We start from the raw sequence: 17,957 nt of genomic DNA, 5'->3' as shown, positions 1-17,957 counted from the left end.
CATCAGTAAAGTGATGGAAAGGGTCATCAACAGTGCTATCAAGCGGCACTTGTTTAGCAATAATCTGCTCACTGACGCCCAATTTGGGTTCCACCAGGTCACTCAGTTCCTGACCTCATTACAGTCTTGGTTCAAACATGGACAAAAAAGCTGGAGTCCAGAAGTGAGGTGAGAGTGACTGCCCTTGGCATAAAAGCATTATTTGACCGAGTGTAGCATCAAGGTGCCCTAGCAAAACTGGAGTCAATAGGAATGAGGAGGAAAACTCTCCACTGGTTGGAGTCATACCTAGCACAAAGAAAGATGGTTGTGGTTTTTGGAGGTCAATCACCTCAGCTCCAGGACATCACTGCAGGAGTTCCTCAGGGTAGTGTCCTAGGGGCCCAACCATCTTCAGCAGCTTCATCAATGACATTTCCTCCATCATAAGATCAGAAGTGGGATGTTTGCTGATGATTGCACAATGTTCAGCACCATTTGTGATGCCTCAGATACTGAAGCAGTCCATGTTCAAATGCAGCAAGACCTGGACAATATCCAGGCTTGGGCTGACAAGTAGCAAGTAACATTCGCGCACACAAGTACCAGGCAATGATCACATCCAACAAGAGGGAATATAATCATCGCCCCTTGACATTCAATGGCATTACCATCATTGAATCCGCCACTATCAACATCCTGGAGGTTACCATTAACCAGAAACTGAACTGAACTAGCCATATAAATATTGTGACTACAAGAGCAGGTCAGAGGCTAGGAATCCTGAGTAACTCACCTGCTGACTTCCCAAAGCCTGTCCATCATCTACAAGGCGTAAGTCAGGAGTGTGATGGAATATTCACCTGCCTGGATGAGTGCAGCTCCAACAACACTGAAGAAGCTTGATACCATCCAGGACAAAGCAGCCCGCTTGACTGGCACCACATCCACAAACATTCACCCCGTCTCCTACTAACGCACAGTGGCAGCAGTGTGTACCATCTACAAGATGCGCTGGAGGAACTCACCAAGGCTCCTTAGACAGCGCCTTCCAAACCCATGACCCCTACCATCTAGAAGGACTAGGGCAGCAGACAGATGGTAACATCACCACTTGGAAGTTCCTCTCCAAGCCACTCACCATCCTGACTTGGAAATATATCACCATTCCTTCACTGTCACTGGGTCAAAACCCTGGAAGTTCCTCCCTTACAGGTTTACCTACACCACAGGGACTGCAGTGGTTCAAGAAGGCAGCTCACCACCACCTTCTGAAGGACAATTAGGGATAGGCAATAAATTTTTGCATAGCCAGCGATGCCCACATTACATAAATGAATTTTTAAAAACTAAACCTAGCACTGTGCCATGTCTGGCTATTAGCATTCACACATTGGCTGGAATTTTCCACTCCTGGCAGTGGGCATCATGGCGGGCCTGAGCGGACAATATGGCAAGAAGGCCAAAAATCGGTTTTACATCGTCATGAAACCAGTTTGCGATTGTCCGCTCCCCCCTCAATGGCGGGCCACATTTCCCGCCCCACACACCGGGAACCTCATGGTAATACATCTGTATATCATTATAAGTCTAGCCCATTGGACTCATCCCACACGCTGGATCGTCCACCCACATTGGCATGAGTCAGTTACTTTGCCCGCCTGCTACCGCAAATCTGGGACAATTCCACCCCTAATTTCAATACTTTAGCATCTCAATTTAAGTCCTGCTCGCCGGAATCATCCCCCACGCTGGATCATCAGGGCATCACAGTGACGTGTTTCACAACTGTACATAAGCGATGTGTACCTGATGAGCTGAACTTCACTTAAGACTTTGTTTGCCTACCTTGCTTCGGCCAGCCTTGCAATCATCAGTGCCAGGCTTTGCAGGGAACACCACATCACTTTTAGAGGGACTCAGACCAGCTGTAAGGCTTTTCAATAGCTGCAGGGCTAGGGCTTTCTTGGGGAAGGGGGAGAAGCAGCTTCAGGCAAGGGAAGGGGCTGCAGGGCAATGGCTGTTTTGGGGAATGGGGGTATCCCAGGGTGTGTGTGTGGGCACATATCGACTTGTGTAAGTGGCCTCAAGATGGTGAGGGCTGAGGAGGCAGTCTCCAGAGGAGATGAGGTTAGATGGAGATGTGAGGGTGTGTGTGAGAGTGTCAGTGGTGATGTCCCTTGAGCTGGCAGTGAGTGAGGTGCCAGTGAATGTGTGATGGGCTTGAGTGTGTGAGTTTAAAGTGATGAGATGGTTGCCTTACCCTGGCGGCACGGATGAGATTATTCATCCTCTATCTGCATTGGATGGCCAACCTCTTCTGTGCAGCTTTGGCACTGACTACCACTGCCTCCACCTCCCAAGCCGGACTGATGAGATTTCTGGACCCCCAATGGCCAGAGTGGGGGTGAGTACCTCACCCCAGGCCTCCAAAAGTCATTCCAGTGACGTGTCACTGAATTCTTCTTGGCTTTCAGGGACATGTCTACACTGGAGCAGTGCAGGCTGCAAGCATTGAGAACTATGTGCGCGGCTGCAATTTAGATATGGCACCTGGAGTGTGGTAATGGTGAGGAGGGTGATTCAGAGGCTGCCCGCCAGCGAGACAGCGTGTTTCCTGTGGCTCCCTAATTAATGAGGTGGGAAGCAGACAAGACAACGTGAAAACCTGCCATTGCGGCTGGTGGGTAAAATGTATTTTTTTCATGCCCCCTACCATACTTAGTACAAAACCGAGACAATTCTGCCCATTATCTAATAGAGGCTATAAATGCACTCTAACAATATTTATCTATTCATTACAATGGGGTAGATTTTGCCTCGGAATAGTGTTTGTGAGTACCTCTCTACAGAGTATCCCTCGGCCGTCTGCTGCCTCAGCAAGAGACCCGTTTCTATTTGATAGCTGGGCCTCGTTAATATAAGGCTATCGAATGATTGCCTGAAAGCAAACACCCCTGGCTAGCCTGCCAGCTTCAGGCCATCACAATAATGATGTCCCAATCATAAAAAGATCTGTTTAGTTTGGGGGGGCAGCAGCCTAGGTTGTTCTCGTGGAGCCCGGGAAAGAACTGCAGCTTCACCCAGCCCCACAAAATAAAACAAAAATTTGCCTGCTTGACTCCTTTCATTGCGTGGAGTGTGTGCAGCACCTAGTCCACCCAGTACTGTCCTAAAATAATCATGAGAGTGCTATGGATGCCACATGTCCCCAATCTGCATATCTAATACCTGCTGTCTGATTCAGTCCAGCGCTCTGGTCACCCGATGGTAGAGGTGCTGGGGAAGATCGGGATAGCCACACCATTGGCAACAACAGGGCAGTAAGTCACTCCCCATCATTTACAAAGCATTATCACCCTCCTTCTGCTGGGCAGGAGGCCTCAAAATCACCACCAATATAGCAAGAACCCAGATGGCAACAGAAGGCTTTGAGGAACCAAATATGAAAATACAACACAAGCTGGTTTAGCCACAATTACTTGGCTAATGTGGTTTTCCCTTCGGTAATGGTGTATTTTGAATAAGTGCCTCAAGAACCAGTTTCTTCTACTGTGTTGCTGCAACTACTGTCAATTCCTTATTTGTCTTTTCACCTCTTACTCTGCAATGGTTCTCATCCCAGTCGTCAAATTGTATGCTGAGCTCCCTTGTCAGTTCAAAATTATGCAGCACATAGAAGATGGGAATTATTTTGGAAACCTGGGTTCAGATTGTCCTGTCTCTAGCTGCCCCAATCAATCCTGAGATGAAACATCAATGCCAAGGTTGTGGTATAAGCTTCTTTGTACTTATGCTTTGCTTCTGTCCATGGCAAAGACATGTATATCAGGAGGTTTTGCTGCATTGGGCAGCCTTGTCCCCCTGGAGAAACCCTTCCACTCTTTTAAATCATTGCATCTTTCAATTAAACATCACGGAGCCTTCCGGGGAGCAGATGCTAACCTACATGACTCTATGTTGATGGGCATAATGGGCTCATTTTCATCTCACTACTTTCCTGTTTACACTTGCAAATTGTGTGGTAACAGGATAAAAATTGAAATAGAAAACATTAGTTTATAACTGGAGGAGCATACATTCCAATTTTCAGGCACAGCTTGATTTAGCTGGCCAGTACTTCCACTAGAGCCGAGTGGGTGTCTATTAAATGTATGTAAATAGGATCAACAAGCATTGTCAGGGCTCCAAAAGCCATTTTTGTGTCAGCCTTAACTACTTCCTCGAACCATGAATGGTACTGGTCAGGAAACGACTGTTTTCACTGGTATTTAAAGTGATCCTTGGCAACAGTCAGGGGAAGCTGGAAACAGGTCCTGGAACTCACTTTCTCTGTAACCTATTTTGTATTTTCAAGATCAAAGCATTTCATTATTCCATTATTTCATCATCTCCGTCCTCTGGGAGCTCCAGAAATTTCCATATTGCTGAAAACTGCTGTTTGATTCCACTCCCGACACTTCTACCACTCTCCTTGAAAGCTACAGGCCCTTGACAACCAGCTGGTCTGCCAGATTTCCTGCCCTCCCAACTGACAAGCTTCATTTAAAAGGCACAGTTAGTGTTAGCAGCTCACTTCCTGTACGTAAACAATGGTTGCCCTCTAAAATTGATTGGCACTGTCACTGACATCATCGTCCGCCTACTACTTGCCCAATATGTTCCATGTTGTAAGGTTGTTTGGTGTCTCACTAAGAGGTCTGGAGGTTTGTGTGGGGTTAAAGATAAACCATTTGTTGGTAACCGATAACTATATGCATCCCCCAGTGCTAATCTAGGATGGTCCTACTATTTAAATGTTCAGGGCAACACTGACTTTGACAGCCACTGGCAATACTCTACGATGTTTATATTCCAGCTGAAGGTTTCCGTGAAGGAAATAATTTTACTGATGTTGGACTTTCTGATTGGAAATATTCCCAAATGGGGAGCTCTCTCTTTAAAGTGCAACTATTGTAATTACTTTAAGCTATCAAATATTGATGTCAAACACCTACATGATTGAAGTATTTGAAATAAGATAAAATCTGCCATGTGTGTTATAATGATATGAAGGCACCAATCGCTCAAGAAAGGTTGTGCAAGCACGTTGTGAATTCATTTCGCAATCCTAGGCACTTGTGAACAAACATACACGGTCAAAAAGCTGAGTACATCGGAGCTGTGTGGGTGTTTTGCTCCAGGCCTCAGTAAACTGAGGCTGGATCACATGACACACTTCCTTTAAAGTGATGGCATACTGCTATCTCTTAAAGACATATTACAACAAAATAATTTTTTGTGAATTACACTCTCAATGGCCGACTGGAATAAAAATAATTTAACGCTAGTTCAATAAATAATTTCAGTATGGCTACTCTGGTTTCCAGAGTGTCTTACAAATTTACCAGGGCCTGAATTTTTAGGATGGCGGGGACTCGCCTCCCCTGTCAACTCTGACCGTCCCGCTGCCAATTTACGCTCTAAGGAGCGTTGATTGGCATTAGGCAGGTCTTCATCAACTCACTCGGGAGGAAGCCCCAGCTTAGAGAGCTGATGGCCAATCTGTTTGGCCGGCAGTTCTCCAGTTCCTGCCAACACTGCTGCAGTGGCCAGAAGAAAAGCTGCACCAAACTCTGCCTGAGATCAAGTCCAGGATCCAGAGGAAAAGGTCAATGTCACAGGTCCCAGGGCAGGGAGGATAGGGAAGGCCTGGGGGGGGCGGGATTGGGTTCCGGTGGGGGTGTGTGGTTGGGGAGGAGGTCCGGAGGTCGCTGGGCCTTCAAGGTGAGTGCACCCAGTCAGAAGGGAGCTTCTGATGGAGGTGGTTCTCCCCTCCCCCCTCCAGATATAACTTGGATTATTTTCGGGTTCCCCGCACAGAGCTTCAATCAGCCCGCCAGCCTAAAACTTGAGGCTGGGTGGGAAATGGCCCTTAAGTGGCTATTAATTGGGGAAAGGGCGGGCTTCCCAACCGAGGCCTTACCCACCTCAGTGTAAAAATTGCTGCAAGGTCGGGGCGGGCAGGAACCTGGAGGGAATCCTATCCCTGCAATTTCACGCTCCCCGACACCAACTAAAAACCCACTGGAGGCATAGGTTAACACACTACATGTAAATTTGAGAGGAACTGCTTAGGCTTTCAATGGGCAATAATAGAGCTACACTTCATTAAGATGCAAAGTTGTACTTTGTATGATATTTGGAAAACAAGATTTGTGTGAAGAATACTAATTAGTAGTTGAATAAGACTTTTAAACCTGTATTTATGTAATTTATTAATTAGACATAAATACAACTATAACTGCAGCTTAAAAGTTGCCTTTCAAGAACCTGCAACAGGCCCACACCTTTGAGTTAACAAAAAGCTGACTAACAGCATTAGAAAAATCAGTGGGCATGTAAGAAAAGAGCAGATATTTTTTGGCATCCTCTAACCTAGCAGAAAAGAGTTGTCAGAACAATTACCCTTTTATTTTAATGAATTACTGATGAAGAGAACTTATAATCTGTATTTCCCAATGTCTGTCCCTATACTTGTAAAAGGATGGGGAAGGTGGCGAACTAACGTGCTAGTCAATTCTATATTTACAGTAAAAGCTTGGAGGCCCTTCTACATCATTGTCAGTCTTAGAAGAGTTGATATATTGGAACATTTGCTATTTCAGCAGGTGAAAATGTAAAAGATGAAATGATGAATTAGCATTGTTATTTGAACATAAAGGCCTAAAATTCAGCTCTGTAGCGCTGCTGTCGGGTTAGTACCAAAATAGCACCTGTGCTGGTTTTGTGCGGTTCCAGAGCTGCCCATACCAAACACCATCTTGGTCAGGTGGTTAGTGTGGACATTATGAGTTTACGCCAGCAGTATGTAGCGTAGACATATTATGACATCAGTCAGCATCTAACACTGAATTTATGCCAGTGCTGCCATTTTGGGCCTAGCTGCCCTAGTTATATACCTTCTCTTAAAGACACACAGCTGAACACGGTTACGGCAACACAAAGCACTCCTCCCACCAACCACCACCACCACCCCACCACCCCACTACCACCCCCTCACCCCATTCCACCCTCCCCACACCCCAACGAACCCTTTTAAAGTGATCGTCATCAACTTGCAATCTAGTTTCCACTTACTTTCTGCTGGATCTGTTTTGAGTTTGTGGAAAGGTTGGGTATTTGGAAGAGTTGGTAACAGTTGGTGAAGTCTACAGGGCGTGGTGCTGGATGCAAAGAAAGCTTTGGCTGTGACTGCAGGGGCTCTTGGCACACCACTTGCTTCCATAGTGGGGACTATAATAGCAGATGCCAGTTGGCTGCAGCACAAGGGTGAGATGATGCAGAGGCTGCAAATGAGAAGACAAGGTGTTTGCTTGGGAGGAGGGGGAGAAGGGCTCTCAGCAGGAAGCCTTATTTGCCTAGGGTCTTTTGAGAGCACTTTTCTTACGTCCAATAAAGCCAGGAGCAGTGTGTTTGTCATCTGCAACTCGCAAAGGAGGTGCTCACAGAATTCAGCCACCTCTTGGAACCAGTCCTGTAAGCTCAGAGCAGGGCAAGTACGGCACTGCCAATGGCTGTGAAGGTGACTGTGGCCCTGGATATTTTTGTGTTGGGATCCTTCCAGGCCAGAACAGGTGACTTATCGAATGTGTTCCCGTTCACTGTCTTTTGCTGTCCTCGTTGAAGTGATAGAGGCTCTCTATGTCAGGAGATGGAACTTCATTGTGTTCGTTGTGAACAGAGAGAAGCAGACAGAGTGCGCAAGTGACTTAGCCAAGATATTGGGCTGCCACATGGTGCAGGGTGCAATCGACAGAATACATGTGGCTTTGCAGTCGCCAGTGCTCATTGCCGAGATGCACCACATACCACTCGTGCAGTGATCAGATGGCGTGCAACCACAGTCAGCACTTCATGCAAGCGAATGCCCACTATCCTGGCAGCAGTCATGATGCATTCCATCTTCTGCCAATCTGCCGTTTCAATAATCTTTCAGCCACATGTTAAACCAGAGGGTGGCTGCTGGGTGACAAGGGGTATCCAATCCACACCTGGCTGATGACTTCTCTCTACAATCCACGGGGCCGGCACATGTATAATGAAAGGCATGCTGCCACAGAAGCAATAGTTCCACAGCCTTGGTTGCTCTGGAGGAGTCCTCCAGTCCTTGCCAGTGTGGGTGTCCCTATTCATGGTAATCCACAACCTGGCCAATGTGAGGGTGCAGCCCTTAAACTCCATGGATTTAGCAACCTCTTTTTTTCTTATTCATGGTACATGGGCTTAGCTGTCTGAGCCAGCATTTATTGCCCATCACTAGTTGTCCTTGAGAAGGTGGTGGTGAGCTGCCTTCTTGAACTGCTGCAGTCCATGTGGTGTAGGTACATCCACAGTGCTGTTAGGAAGGGAGTTCCAGGATTTTGACCCAGCAACAGTGAAGGAACGGTGAAAAATTTCCAAGTCAGAATGGTGAGTGACTTGGAGAGGAACTTCCAGGTGGTGGTGTTCCCATCTATCTGCTGCCCTTGTCCTTCTAGATGGTAGTGGTCATGGGTTTGGAAGGTGCTGTTGAAGGACTCTTGGTGAATTCCAGCAGTGCATCTTGTAGATGGCACACACTGCTGCTACTGTGCATTGGCGGTGGAGGGAGTGAATGTTTGTGGATGTGGTGCCAATCTAGCGGACTACTTTGTCTTGGACGGTATCAAGGGCAGGAAGAGGGAGGAGGAAGAGGAAGGGAGGAAGCAGTCAACATGGACATGTTGTGCGACCGCTCCTTATCAGGAGAAACTTGAAACAGCTGCCACAACTATTTTTGCAATTTGTATTTTTAGTTCAAGACGCGTGCCTTGAATTCAGTAGTAATGAGACAGCCGAGTCTTAGGGTTTTTTTTACAAAACTAAATTAAACATTTATTAATAGAAGAAAATATTTTAAGCACATATATAGGTATACAGATTACTACTATGATAACTCCTAGCTTCCCTGATTAATTTGACTCCCAGTTACACCTCCGTTAAGGCAACAGCAATAAAACAAAATAGATTTTAACAGACCCAGGCAAAGCACATGATACCCTGGACAAGGATATTCACAGTGAAATCTCTTAGCTTAAATTTCTATAGGCAGCAGCTTGGTACATAGAGGCTGAAGACTTTTCGGACTTATTAGATCTTAGAATTCCTTCTACTTATACATAACTTCATCTCCTTTATACATGTTTCTCCTTTTTTAATGCAAATCCCATTGTTCCAATATGTCTTTGCAACTTTACTTTTTCCATAATATAAATCTTTCATAGCATTCATATTGTCAGTAAGCTTTGGGAAAAATAAACACACTGTTTTGCTTCTTCGGCCTCTCCTTTGAAATTCACAACTTTCGCTTATCTAAAATGCAAATTTTCCTTTACACCTCACATTCTAAAACTTCAGCCATGTTTACTTAATTGACATTTCAAACCTAGCTTCTCTTCTGATACATCAAAGCCTTCAGACTAGCTGTCTTTAATTTGGTTAAGTCCCAGACACACACACAGATAATCTAGACTCCACTATTCCTACTTTTACAATAAATCCCAATAACATTATGAAAATTATTATATTTTCATGACATAGAGCTGTCATGGAACTGGCCGCCAAATCCACACAGGAAAGGATGGGCCCAACTCTCTGCGCAAAACCGTGTGCCAGGTTAGAGCTGGACTCCTCCATGCTCCTTGACCGTGACAGCAGGGCATACGTGCTAATGCACCAAGCACTTCTGTGTGATCCCCATTAGCCTATTTCTGTACACTGCTCTATCGAGGTCCTCGCTTGAGTCCTTTGCAACATACCTCCAGTGAGTTGGCATACGCACCAACATTTCCTCCTGCCCTGGCTGCAGGCCACTCATACCCTGTAACCCAGCATATGCAGATCCTGCCTCTATGCTGCTCTCTGAAGTATTCCAGTCTCGGAGCTGATGGCAGTGTGTATCAGATTGAGGACAGTGTTTCTCCTTCTTCAGCCTCTTCTTTCTCTAGATCTTCAGTCTGCTGCACCACTGCCTGGCCAGATGGTAGTTCTTGAGTGTCTGAAAGCAAAAAGGCACAAGAACAACGTTTGGATGAGGGAAGGGGAGAAGTAAAAGGCATGTACCATTTGCAGGTTTGTAAATCAAAACAGATTGCATGAGGAGAGTGAAGTGGGGTGTGAAAGGAGAATTAGGCAGGAACAGATCATCATTCTCAATGGTTTGAACCGTGCTGCTGGCCACTGCCTCAGTGATGGCCACTCCAGTGACTTCCAGTGTCATCTGCTCCATGGCCATGAGCAGAGGCAGCCTTGCCTGTTACCTCCCACCAGACCCCACCGGTTAGCAGCTGCTGCCTCCTCTTGTCGACCACTTTGTCCTGTCGGAGAGAGGGAAATGTGCCACTGAGTGTGATGCAGTGTGTCTGCGTAAGGTGCCTGCCACTGTTGAATAGCTGGCCGTGTATGCAAGATTTGAGTGTGCAACTTGCAGCAATGCTAGGTGTTTGAGGTTAGACTATGAATGTGAGTTATCAGGCGTGTTTTATGGAAATTGTTGGTAGGCAAGTGAAGGGGCAGTGGTGAATGCAGCAATGTGTGAGGCTAGTGGTGTAGTTGGTGGATTATGGCACATGAAGATGCGTTCAGTGACCTTGATCACTTGTGTAAGATCATCAAGATTCTTTCAGCACTGAATCCAGGGCCTCAGGGCAGGACTGTTGCATTGACCACAGCGGCATATGTTAATTGTGCATTGTGATCCAGGTGCCCAATTTCAAGGATGATCCAATTTAGGCCCCTAAGAATTTTGCAAGATTAAATCTTTTAAGGAGATTTTTTTTGCAAGTAAACCAGGCATATGAGGGCTTGTGTTAAGGCCAGGAAGCTTGCTGGAGAATTAGTCCATTCAAAATGATCTTCATTATAAAGCATTAAGGCTGTTATTAAGGTACAGAGCACAAAGTGGGACATTATTGAAGTTGAGTTCCTCAAGATCAAGTCCTTGGCCCAACCATCTTCAGCTGCCATATCAATGACCTTCCCTCCGTCATAAGGTTAGAAGTGGGGATGCTCGCTGATGATTGGACAAAGTTCAGCACCATTCACCGGCTTCTCAGACATTGAGTCAGTCCATGGCCATAGGCAGCAAGACCTGGACAGTATTCTGGCTTGGGCTGACAAGCGCCAGGCAATGACCAACTCCAACAAAAGAGAATCCAACCATCCCCACTTGAAATTCAATGGTATCACCATCGCTGAATCCCCCACTATCAATACCCTGGGGGTTACCATTGACCAGAAACTGAACTGGACTAGCCATATAAATACTGTGGCTACAAGAGCAGGTCAGAAGCTAGGAATCCTGCAATGAGTAACTCACCTCCTGACTCCCCAAAACCTGTCCACCATCTACAAGGCGCAAGTCAGGAGTATGATGGAATACTCTCCACTTGCCTGGATGAGTGCAGCTCCAACAACACTCAAGAAGCTCGACACCATCCAGGACAAAACAATCTGCTTGATTGGCACCCCAACCACCACTTGAACATCCACTCCCTCCACCACTGCCACACGCTGGTAGCCGTGTGTACCATCTACAAGATGCACTGCAGCAACTCACCAAGGCCATTTAGTCCTCCGAGTTCTGAAGGAGATTTGAGCTTTGTTACAATCTCAATATTTTTGCTTGCCTGAAATCCATCGAACGATCTTTACATTTCCAACTGTGAAGAAAGACGAACTGGCAACATGCTCCTAACTAGAAATAATCATTTTATTCACTGCTTTAGACCTCACCTAAGAATTCAGAATAATCTGTCTTTAGGTCATCTCTCCCACGTCTCCACCTGATGTTTCTTTTTTGGTCGTACTTTTGCTTGTGCCATCACCATCACCAAGGGGGTAAAAAAATTCAGCAAGTGCCTTGTTCAGACCTCTACCTCTCCTCCTGTATTTAATGAGCCAGTTGTCTGTGGTGGCTAGCCATTTTAAGGAATCCTGTTATTTTATGTAATTAAATTTTCCATAGCAATTTCTCATGGTCATTTGTTTAATGAGTCTCTTGCTTTTTTGCAGATGGATGGATGAAAGTATGATCCAAGATATCACCCCCAAACTGATAGGAGACCGGCCAAACACATACACCTACACAAAAGCACTTGCAGAGTATGTGGTCCAACAGGAGAGTGGGGCTTTGAATATTGCCATTATCAGGCCTTCGATTGTTGGAGCAAGTTGGCAGGAGCCATTCCCAGTAAGTCATTTTGCTTGAATGCAATGTATTTTATCATCCTGTTGCTGCTTTACTTTAGCTCTATGTGGCTTAGTTTAAACGTTAGTTCTAAATCTTAGTTGTTGTTGCACTGGATGGGCACAGATTGGGGGGGAACCACTTAGTTGGGTGGAAGTAAGAGGAGAGATACATTAAAATGAGAAATGCTTCTACTGTACTCGAGTTAGTTCATAACCATTCCCTGCTATCATACCTAGAGAAGCAGATACACTGATATCAATGCCATTTTGTTGCTAGAGGTGAGACAGGGATCATCTGTCAAACCAAAGCTGCCTACTTGCACAGGGTTTGAGATAGATGGTAAAAGAGCTTCTCGGGGATATATGGGATCACTGTTCATGCCTTAGCAGACTTCCATTTTATAGGGAGCTAAGAATTGTTGAGAAGCGTTTGGTGTGAAAAAGGAAAGTAGGCACTTTCGAGGTGTTTATCTTAAAGAAAGCAATCTGGGAATTAGCTATCTCTAGCCTGATATTCCTCTTCAAGATGACACCTTGAAAAGATCTTACAGTTAGTTGCTTAGCTGTGATCACATTGTGAGTTATATTGCAATTAAACTTAACTGGTCTGTTGATGTGTGTTATAGCATAAAGATAGAATAATGGAAATTTACAACAGGGAAGGAGGCCATTCGGCCCATTGTGTCCATGCTGGCCGTCAAGTAGCCATCCAGCTTGATCTCACTTTCAAGCACTAGGCCAGTAGCCTTGCAGGGTACGACACTTCAGGTGCATATCCAAGTACTTTTAAATATTATGTGGGTTTCTGCCTCTACCACTCTTTTAGTCAATGAGTTCCAAATCCCCACCACTTTCTGAGTGAAAAGATTTCTTTTTGAATGCCCTCTAAACCTCCTACCTCTTGCCCAATATCCCCTGGTCATGGATTCCTCAACCAGAGGGTGTCCCTATCCACTCTATCTATATCTCTCATAATTTTATACATTTCAGTTAGGTCTCCCCTCAGCTTCCTTTGTTCCAGAGAAACAACCCTAGCCTATCCAACCTTCCTCAGAACTAAGCTTTTTCAGTTCAGGCAACAAACTTGTAAATCTCCTCTGTACCTTCTCTAGTGCAATCGCATCTTTCCTATAATGTAATGACCAGAACTACACGTATTACAGTACTCCAGTTATGACCTAACTAGTGTTTTATACAGTTCCAGCATAACCTTCCAGCTCTTGTATTCTATGCCTCAGCAATAAAGGCAAGTGTCCCGTTTGCCATCTTGACCACTTATCTACCTGTCCTCCCACCTTCATGAATCTGTGGACATGCGTATGCAGGTCCCTCTGTTCCTGTACACTTCTCAATGTCCTATCATTTATTATATGCTCCCTTGCCTTGATAGTCTTCCCCAAATGCAATACTTCATACTTCTCCAGATTGAATTCCATTTGCCACAGTTCCGCCTATGTGAAGTCCACTGACATCTTCTTGCAGTCTACAGCTTTCTTCTTCATTATCAACCATATGCCCAATTTTTGTATTGTCTACACAATTCTTAATCATAACCACTACATTTAAATCCAAAGCAAGAAACTTAGTCCTGAACCCTATGAAGCCCCACTGGAAGCAGCCTTCGAGTCACAAACACACTCATCGACCATTACCATTTGCTCCCTCTGAGCCAATTTTGGATCCAACTTGCCATTTTGCTTTGGATGGTTGGGGTAGTGACTCTAATGAGGAAAATTCACCTGCAGTACCTCTGACAGCTTGGTTACTGGCTTGCTGTTGGGTTTCACTTGCAATATTATAGTATGGAAATTGGCCCCCAAATTTTTGGTTTAATATTGTGAATCAAACTAATTGTAATTTTTGTAGTTCCTGCATAGCTGACTGCATGCGGACATTATTTTTCATTTCTCAATTTTTGCTTCTGCCCAAAGACTTAACATGGTTGCACTGGTGGCTCTTGCTACAGAACTGTCTTCTTAGCAGTGGCCTCACCCTCTACTTTGTATTGTGAACTGCTCGGTTCTTTATGGCTGCGATAGCATCTTGTGTAATTGACATATAGTTCTTTAACGTCTTTGACACACATGAATAAGTAATCTCAAACTAGCAGAGAGGCAAACAGGAAGCAACAAGGCCATTATTGGCACATTTTGAGTACGCCATCAGATAATGAAGCAGAAGCCTTGCCAGATAGAGTGGATTTTCCATTGCTGATTTACCGTAACATCTTTATGATCGATAAAGTTTGACTCAGTGCCTCACCCAGTTCCTAGTTTTTCAATGCAATGGCAGAGTGTCATGAACCTAGCAGATCCTCAGGATTGCATGTCTGGTCTACAATGCCCATAAAATGATTGAGATCTAGTAATGGAACTAAGGAGAACAGAAGATGTGAAGCTTTTCCTAAACAAAGCGGGGTGGAAACTCACCTGTGGCAACTCCTGTTTCCCTGCATTGAAGGAATGTTATTCTAGACAATGAATTTGTCATATATTCAAACCATGCAGGGGAGATCAGAATCTGAGAAACATGGTACGAGGGGGAAATAAGAGAAAGAAACGAGGAAAAAAGGAAGGAACAAAGGAATGGAGGCAAGGCTATAGAAGATGAGGAATGAGAAAGAGACAAAAGAAAGCAAGATAGAGAGATAATGAGAGGAAGGTAATGAGAGTGGAAAAGAATGAATGACAGGGAGATTTGGAGAGAATGAGAATGGAAGGGGCAGATGGACACAAGCCAGACACAATTTAGATTTCAAGTAAATAGTTGGAAACGAAACATGTCAAAAGACACAGTGATAGGCTGGGTTTCCAAATTACTTGCAGTTAATACTTGTAGCTACAGTGAGAATTTGGTGACAATGTATATTATCAGACTATGGTGCCTATAATTTCCCAATATGCATTACTGTTGAACGAGGCTCTCCATTGGGGTGCAATTTCATATAATTGGCCCTTATATTTAAAATATATGGCATTGTATGCAATTTATTTTTCAAGCGCTCAACCTTTACAAGGTTTAGTGTATTCCCAAAGGAAGTTTACACCCATGCAGACATTCTGTTATCTCTTTGTCTGCTGCACAAAGGAATCTCACCCTCATTTGTGAGTTTGATTCCATATATGATCCTATCTCTGATCTTTTTTTATTCATTCACAGGATGTGGGCATCACTGGCTGGGCCAGCATTTATTGCCCACCCCTAATTGCCCTTGAGAAGGTGGTGGTGAGCCGCCTTCTTGAATACAACTGAATGGCTTGCATTGCTGAGCAAGGTAACTGCATTATCTTGGCTGGACTGTGTTCTCTAGGTGTCCAATAAACTGCTTAGTGCCATACAACTCTCAGCCCTGAGTATTAATTAGACACAAAAGTATTTTGACTTTCACTTTTGCATTTCTGTCAGTCATTGTGAGTGACGTTAACAAAAAAGATGTAGTTGCTCTTTTCAGTGATTCCAGACCTGAGTTAAGCACTTTGCATAATTTCTAACATCTACCAGCTTTATCAACTCCATGGTATGGACAGCAGATCTCAACTGGGTTCAGGGGTTCTCATCAAGTTTACTACAAAACTGATATTTTTTTAGGAAGAATTAAAACCTTGACAAAACTATTACGCATAAAGTTTCCGAATGCTGTCTTCAACTGAGAAGCAACAGAGGTCAGTTTTTAACCACTAAAGTAATTCACCTTGTTAAATGGAGCCTCAGTATCTTGAAGATTTTCCACTTCCTGTCTTTTCGTCCTCTTTTCTGATATTTTGTTCTGGTCACAGTGGATTCCACATTGTGGAAGTGAGAAGGGGAAGGGCAAATGGCAATCTCACTGAGTTCCTAAAAGTTGCTCTAGGCAGGGGAGTAGGGACATGGCCAGTGTTCACTCTAAGCTGCGTGGGTACGCAGTCTTGTGGCAATCAGAATGTGCTGCACAGGGAGCAAACAGGCCGCGCTCAAGCAACATTCCCTTTAGGGTACAGGTATGTGTGGCTACACTTCAATCTTAAAGGATCCGCGCAGTGCAAACAGAAGTGAGAGGGAACATTGGTTACAGAATTGATCCTAGAGGACAGTATTAAGAACCTTCAGTTGGTGGATAGAATTCTGGTTGAGGTACACATACTCCAGAGTGTAGCTGTGGTTTCTGTACTAGGAAAGAAAAAGGGGATGTTAATGAGCCTGAAAATTACTGAAGGATCTTGAATCTCAAAGACATAGTAAGATAACTTGTGTCCATAGTCACACATCTATTCAGTATCTTCACTTCTGACATGCTGGATACCAAATCAGTCATGCCCTCAGTAATCCATGCAATTCTGAAAGATATAAGGCGCTTCTATTCATATTATCGTATAATATTGTCCCATAGGAGGACTGTGATGGAGATGGCATGTGCTTTGTTCATCACCTTGAACGGTGGGTTAACCAGTGAGATATGGTGGTGTATGTCCTTAATTGTGACATTATAACTTTGCTGAAGAGGATGTCTTAAAAAGATTGGATGGAAGATACAAGGGGTCTTGATTCATATTGGTACCTGAGGGTCCTGTTAGATATCAGCTTCAGCTTGAGCATAGTCCTTCAAAAACATGCTGAGAGAGGATCAGAACATTTTTATCTTTCTCATGTCTTTTCAATTACGGCAAAGCTTGAATGTAGTATATAAGGCATGTGTCTAGAACAGATTCTTTCATGGTTCAAAACTATTACGTGTGGGACCCAGAGGCAAGCAATGAGGTACATTTGAGTTAAAAAGGTCTAAATGAGCAAATCTGGAAAACAAGATCAAAATATTTTTCTCTACCAGGTGATTATGTCGAACAGGAAAAATAGTCTAAGTGCACTGATGAATTCTTTCAAAAATGGAGCTGGAAAATTATCTTGGGCTAGGTTTAGATTAGTTACTGTGCAACTGTGGCTTGGAGAGTGAGGATGGGCAGAATTTTATCAGTGACATTATAGTGTTTTTGCGTTCATTCTTTATTGAATGTGTCCAGTGTTGCACTTGCCACTTTGTGGGACATGGCTGAACTTGCAGACTCAGCTGGCCCTCCCTTATATACGTTGTAAAGAACATTGCTGAGAGAAATCTCAGTAGGGACAATTGAAATGTTGTAGGTGAACTCAAAACCCTGCAAGGACTCTGCCAACCAACACCCTGAATGGATACACATTAGACACTGGCCTTTAGGCCCCTCATTGTCTAGCGTTAACTGATTATCCTCGCCACCACCTCCCCCCACCCCACCCCCTCTACACCCAGGATGCCAGGCCCTTTCCCCTTCCAGTTCTCCATGCCCCCAACTCCACCCTATGTCCTCCTTTGGATTCCTCAATCACTCCTCCATGTCCCTGACCTCACCCTATGACCCCCTTCACCACTGACTCACCTTGGCTGGTCCCGAGCCTCGATGTAAGCTGTCATTCTCTTTCTCCCCTCCCTTGTGCCACAGAGTTGAACAAGAAAAACCACTAACCTCAGAAGCAACTGCACAAAGCAGACTGGTGCATGCTTCCTTTAAGCAAATGTGAACCGAGTGCGACAAGGTTTTCCTGTGTAACTAAACTTTGTCCTGAAGGTAGGACTTTATTTTTAAAAAGTTTTTACACTCATGAATATTCATGGATGCAAATATATTACAAGTATGAACTCACCACAGGATGACGCAAGACCCAGCCTGCCACAGACACGCCACTGACTTAATCTCTGAATCTCAACCCGTTGTTGGGGA

General features: G+C 44.6%; 1 protein-coding gene across 6 annotated transcripts in view; it reads left to right on the top strand.

Moving 5' to 3' along the window:
• The window catches only part of LOC144696607 (fatty acyl-CoA reductase 1), a 215,775-nt gene that overhangs the window by 146,450 nt on the left and 51,368 nt on the right, over nt 1-17,957 (top strand). For all 6 annotated transcript variants that reach the window (XM_078568113.1, XM_078568115.1, XM_078568110.1 and 3 more), the window contains one exon: nt 12,052-12,229. In XM_078568113.1, coding sequence (XP_078424239.1) covers nt 12,052-12,229 — 178 coding nt within the window. The remainder of the gene's footprint in view (nt 1-12,051; nt 12,230-17,957) is intronic.

This window comes from Cetorhinus maximus, chromosome 22 (assembly GCF_964194155.1).
Source record: "Cetorhinus maximus chromosome 22, sCetMax3.hap1.1, whole genome shotgun sequence".
Lineage (NCBI taxonomy): Eukaryota > Metazoa > Chordata > Chondrichthyes > Lamniformes > Cetorhinidae > Cetorhinus > Cetorhinus maximus.
This window is presented reverse-complemented; position numbering and strand designations above follow the sequence as displayed.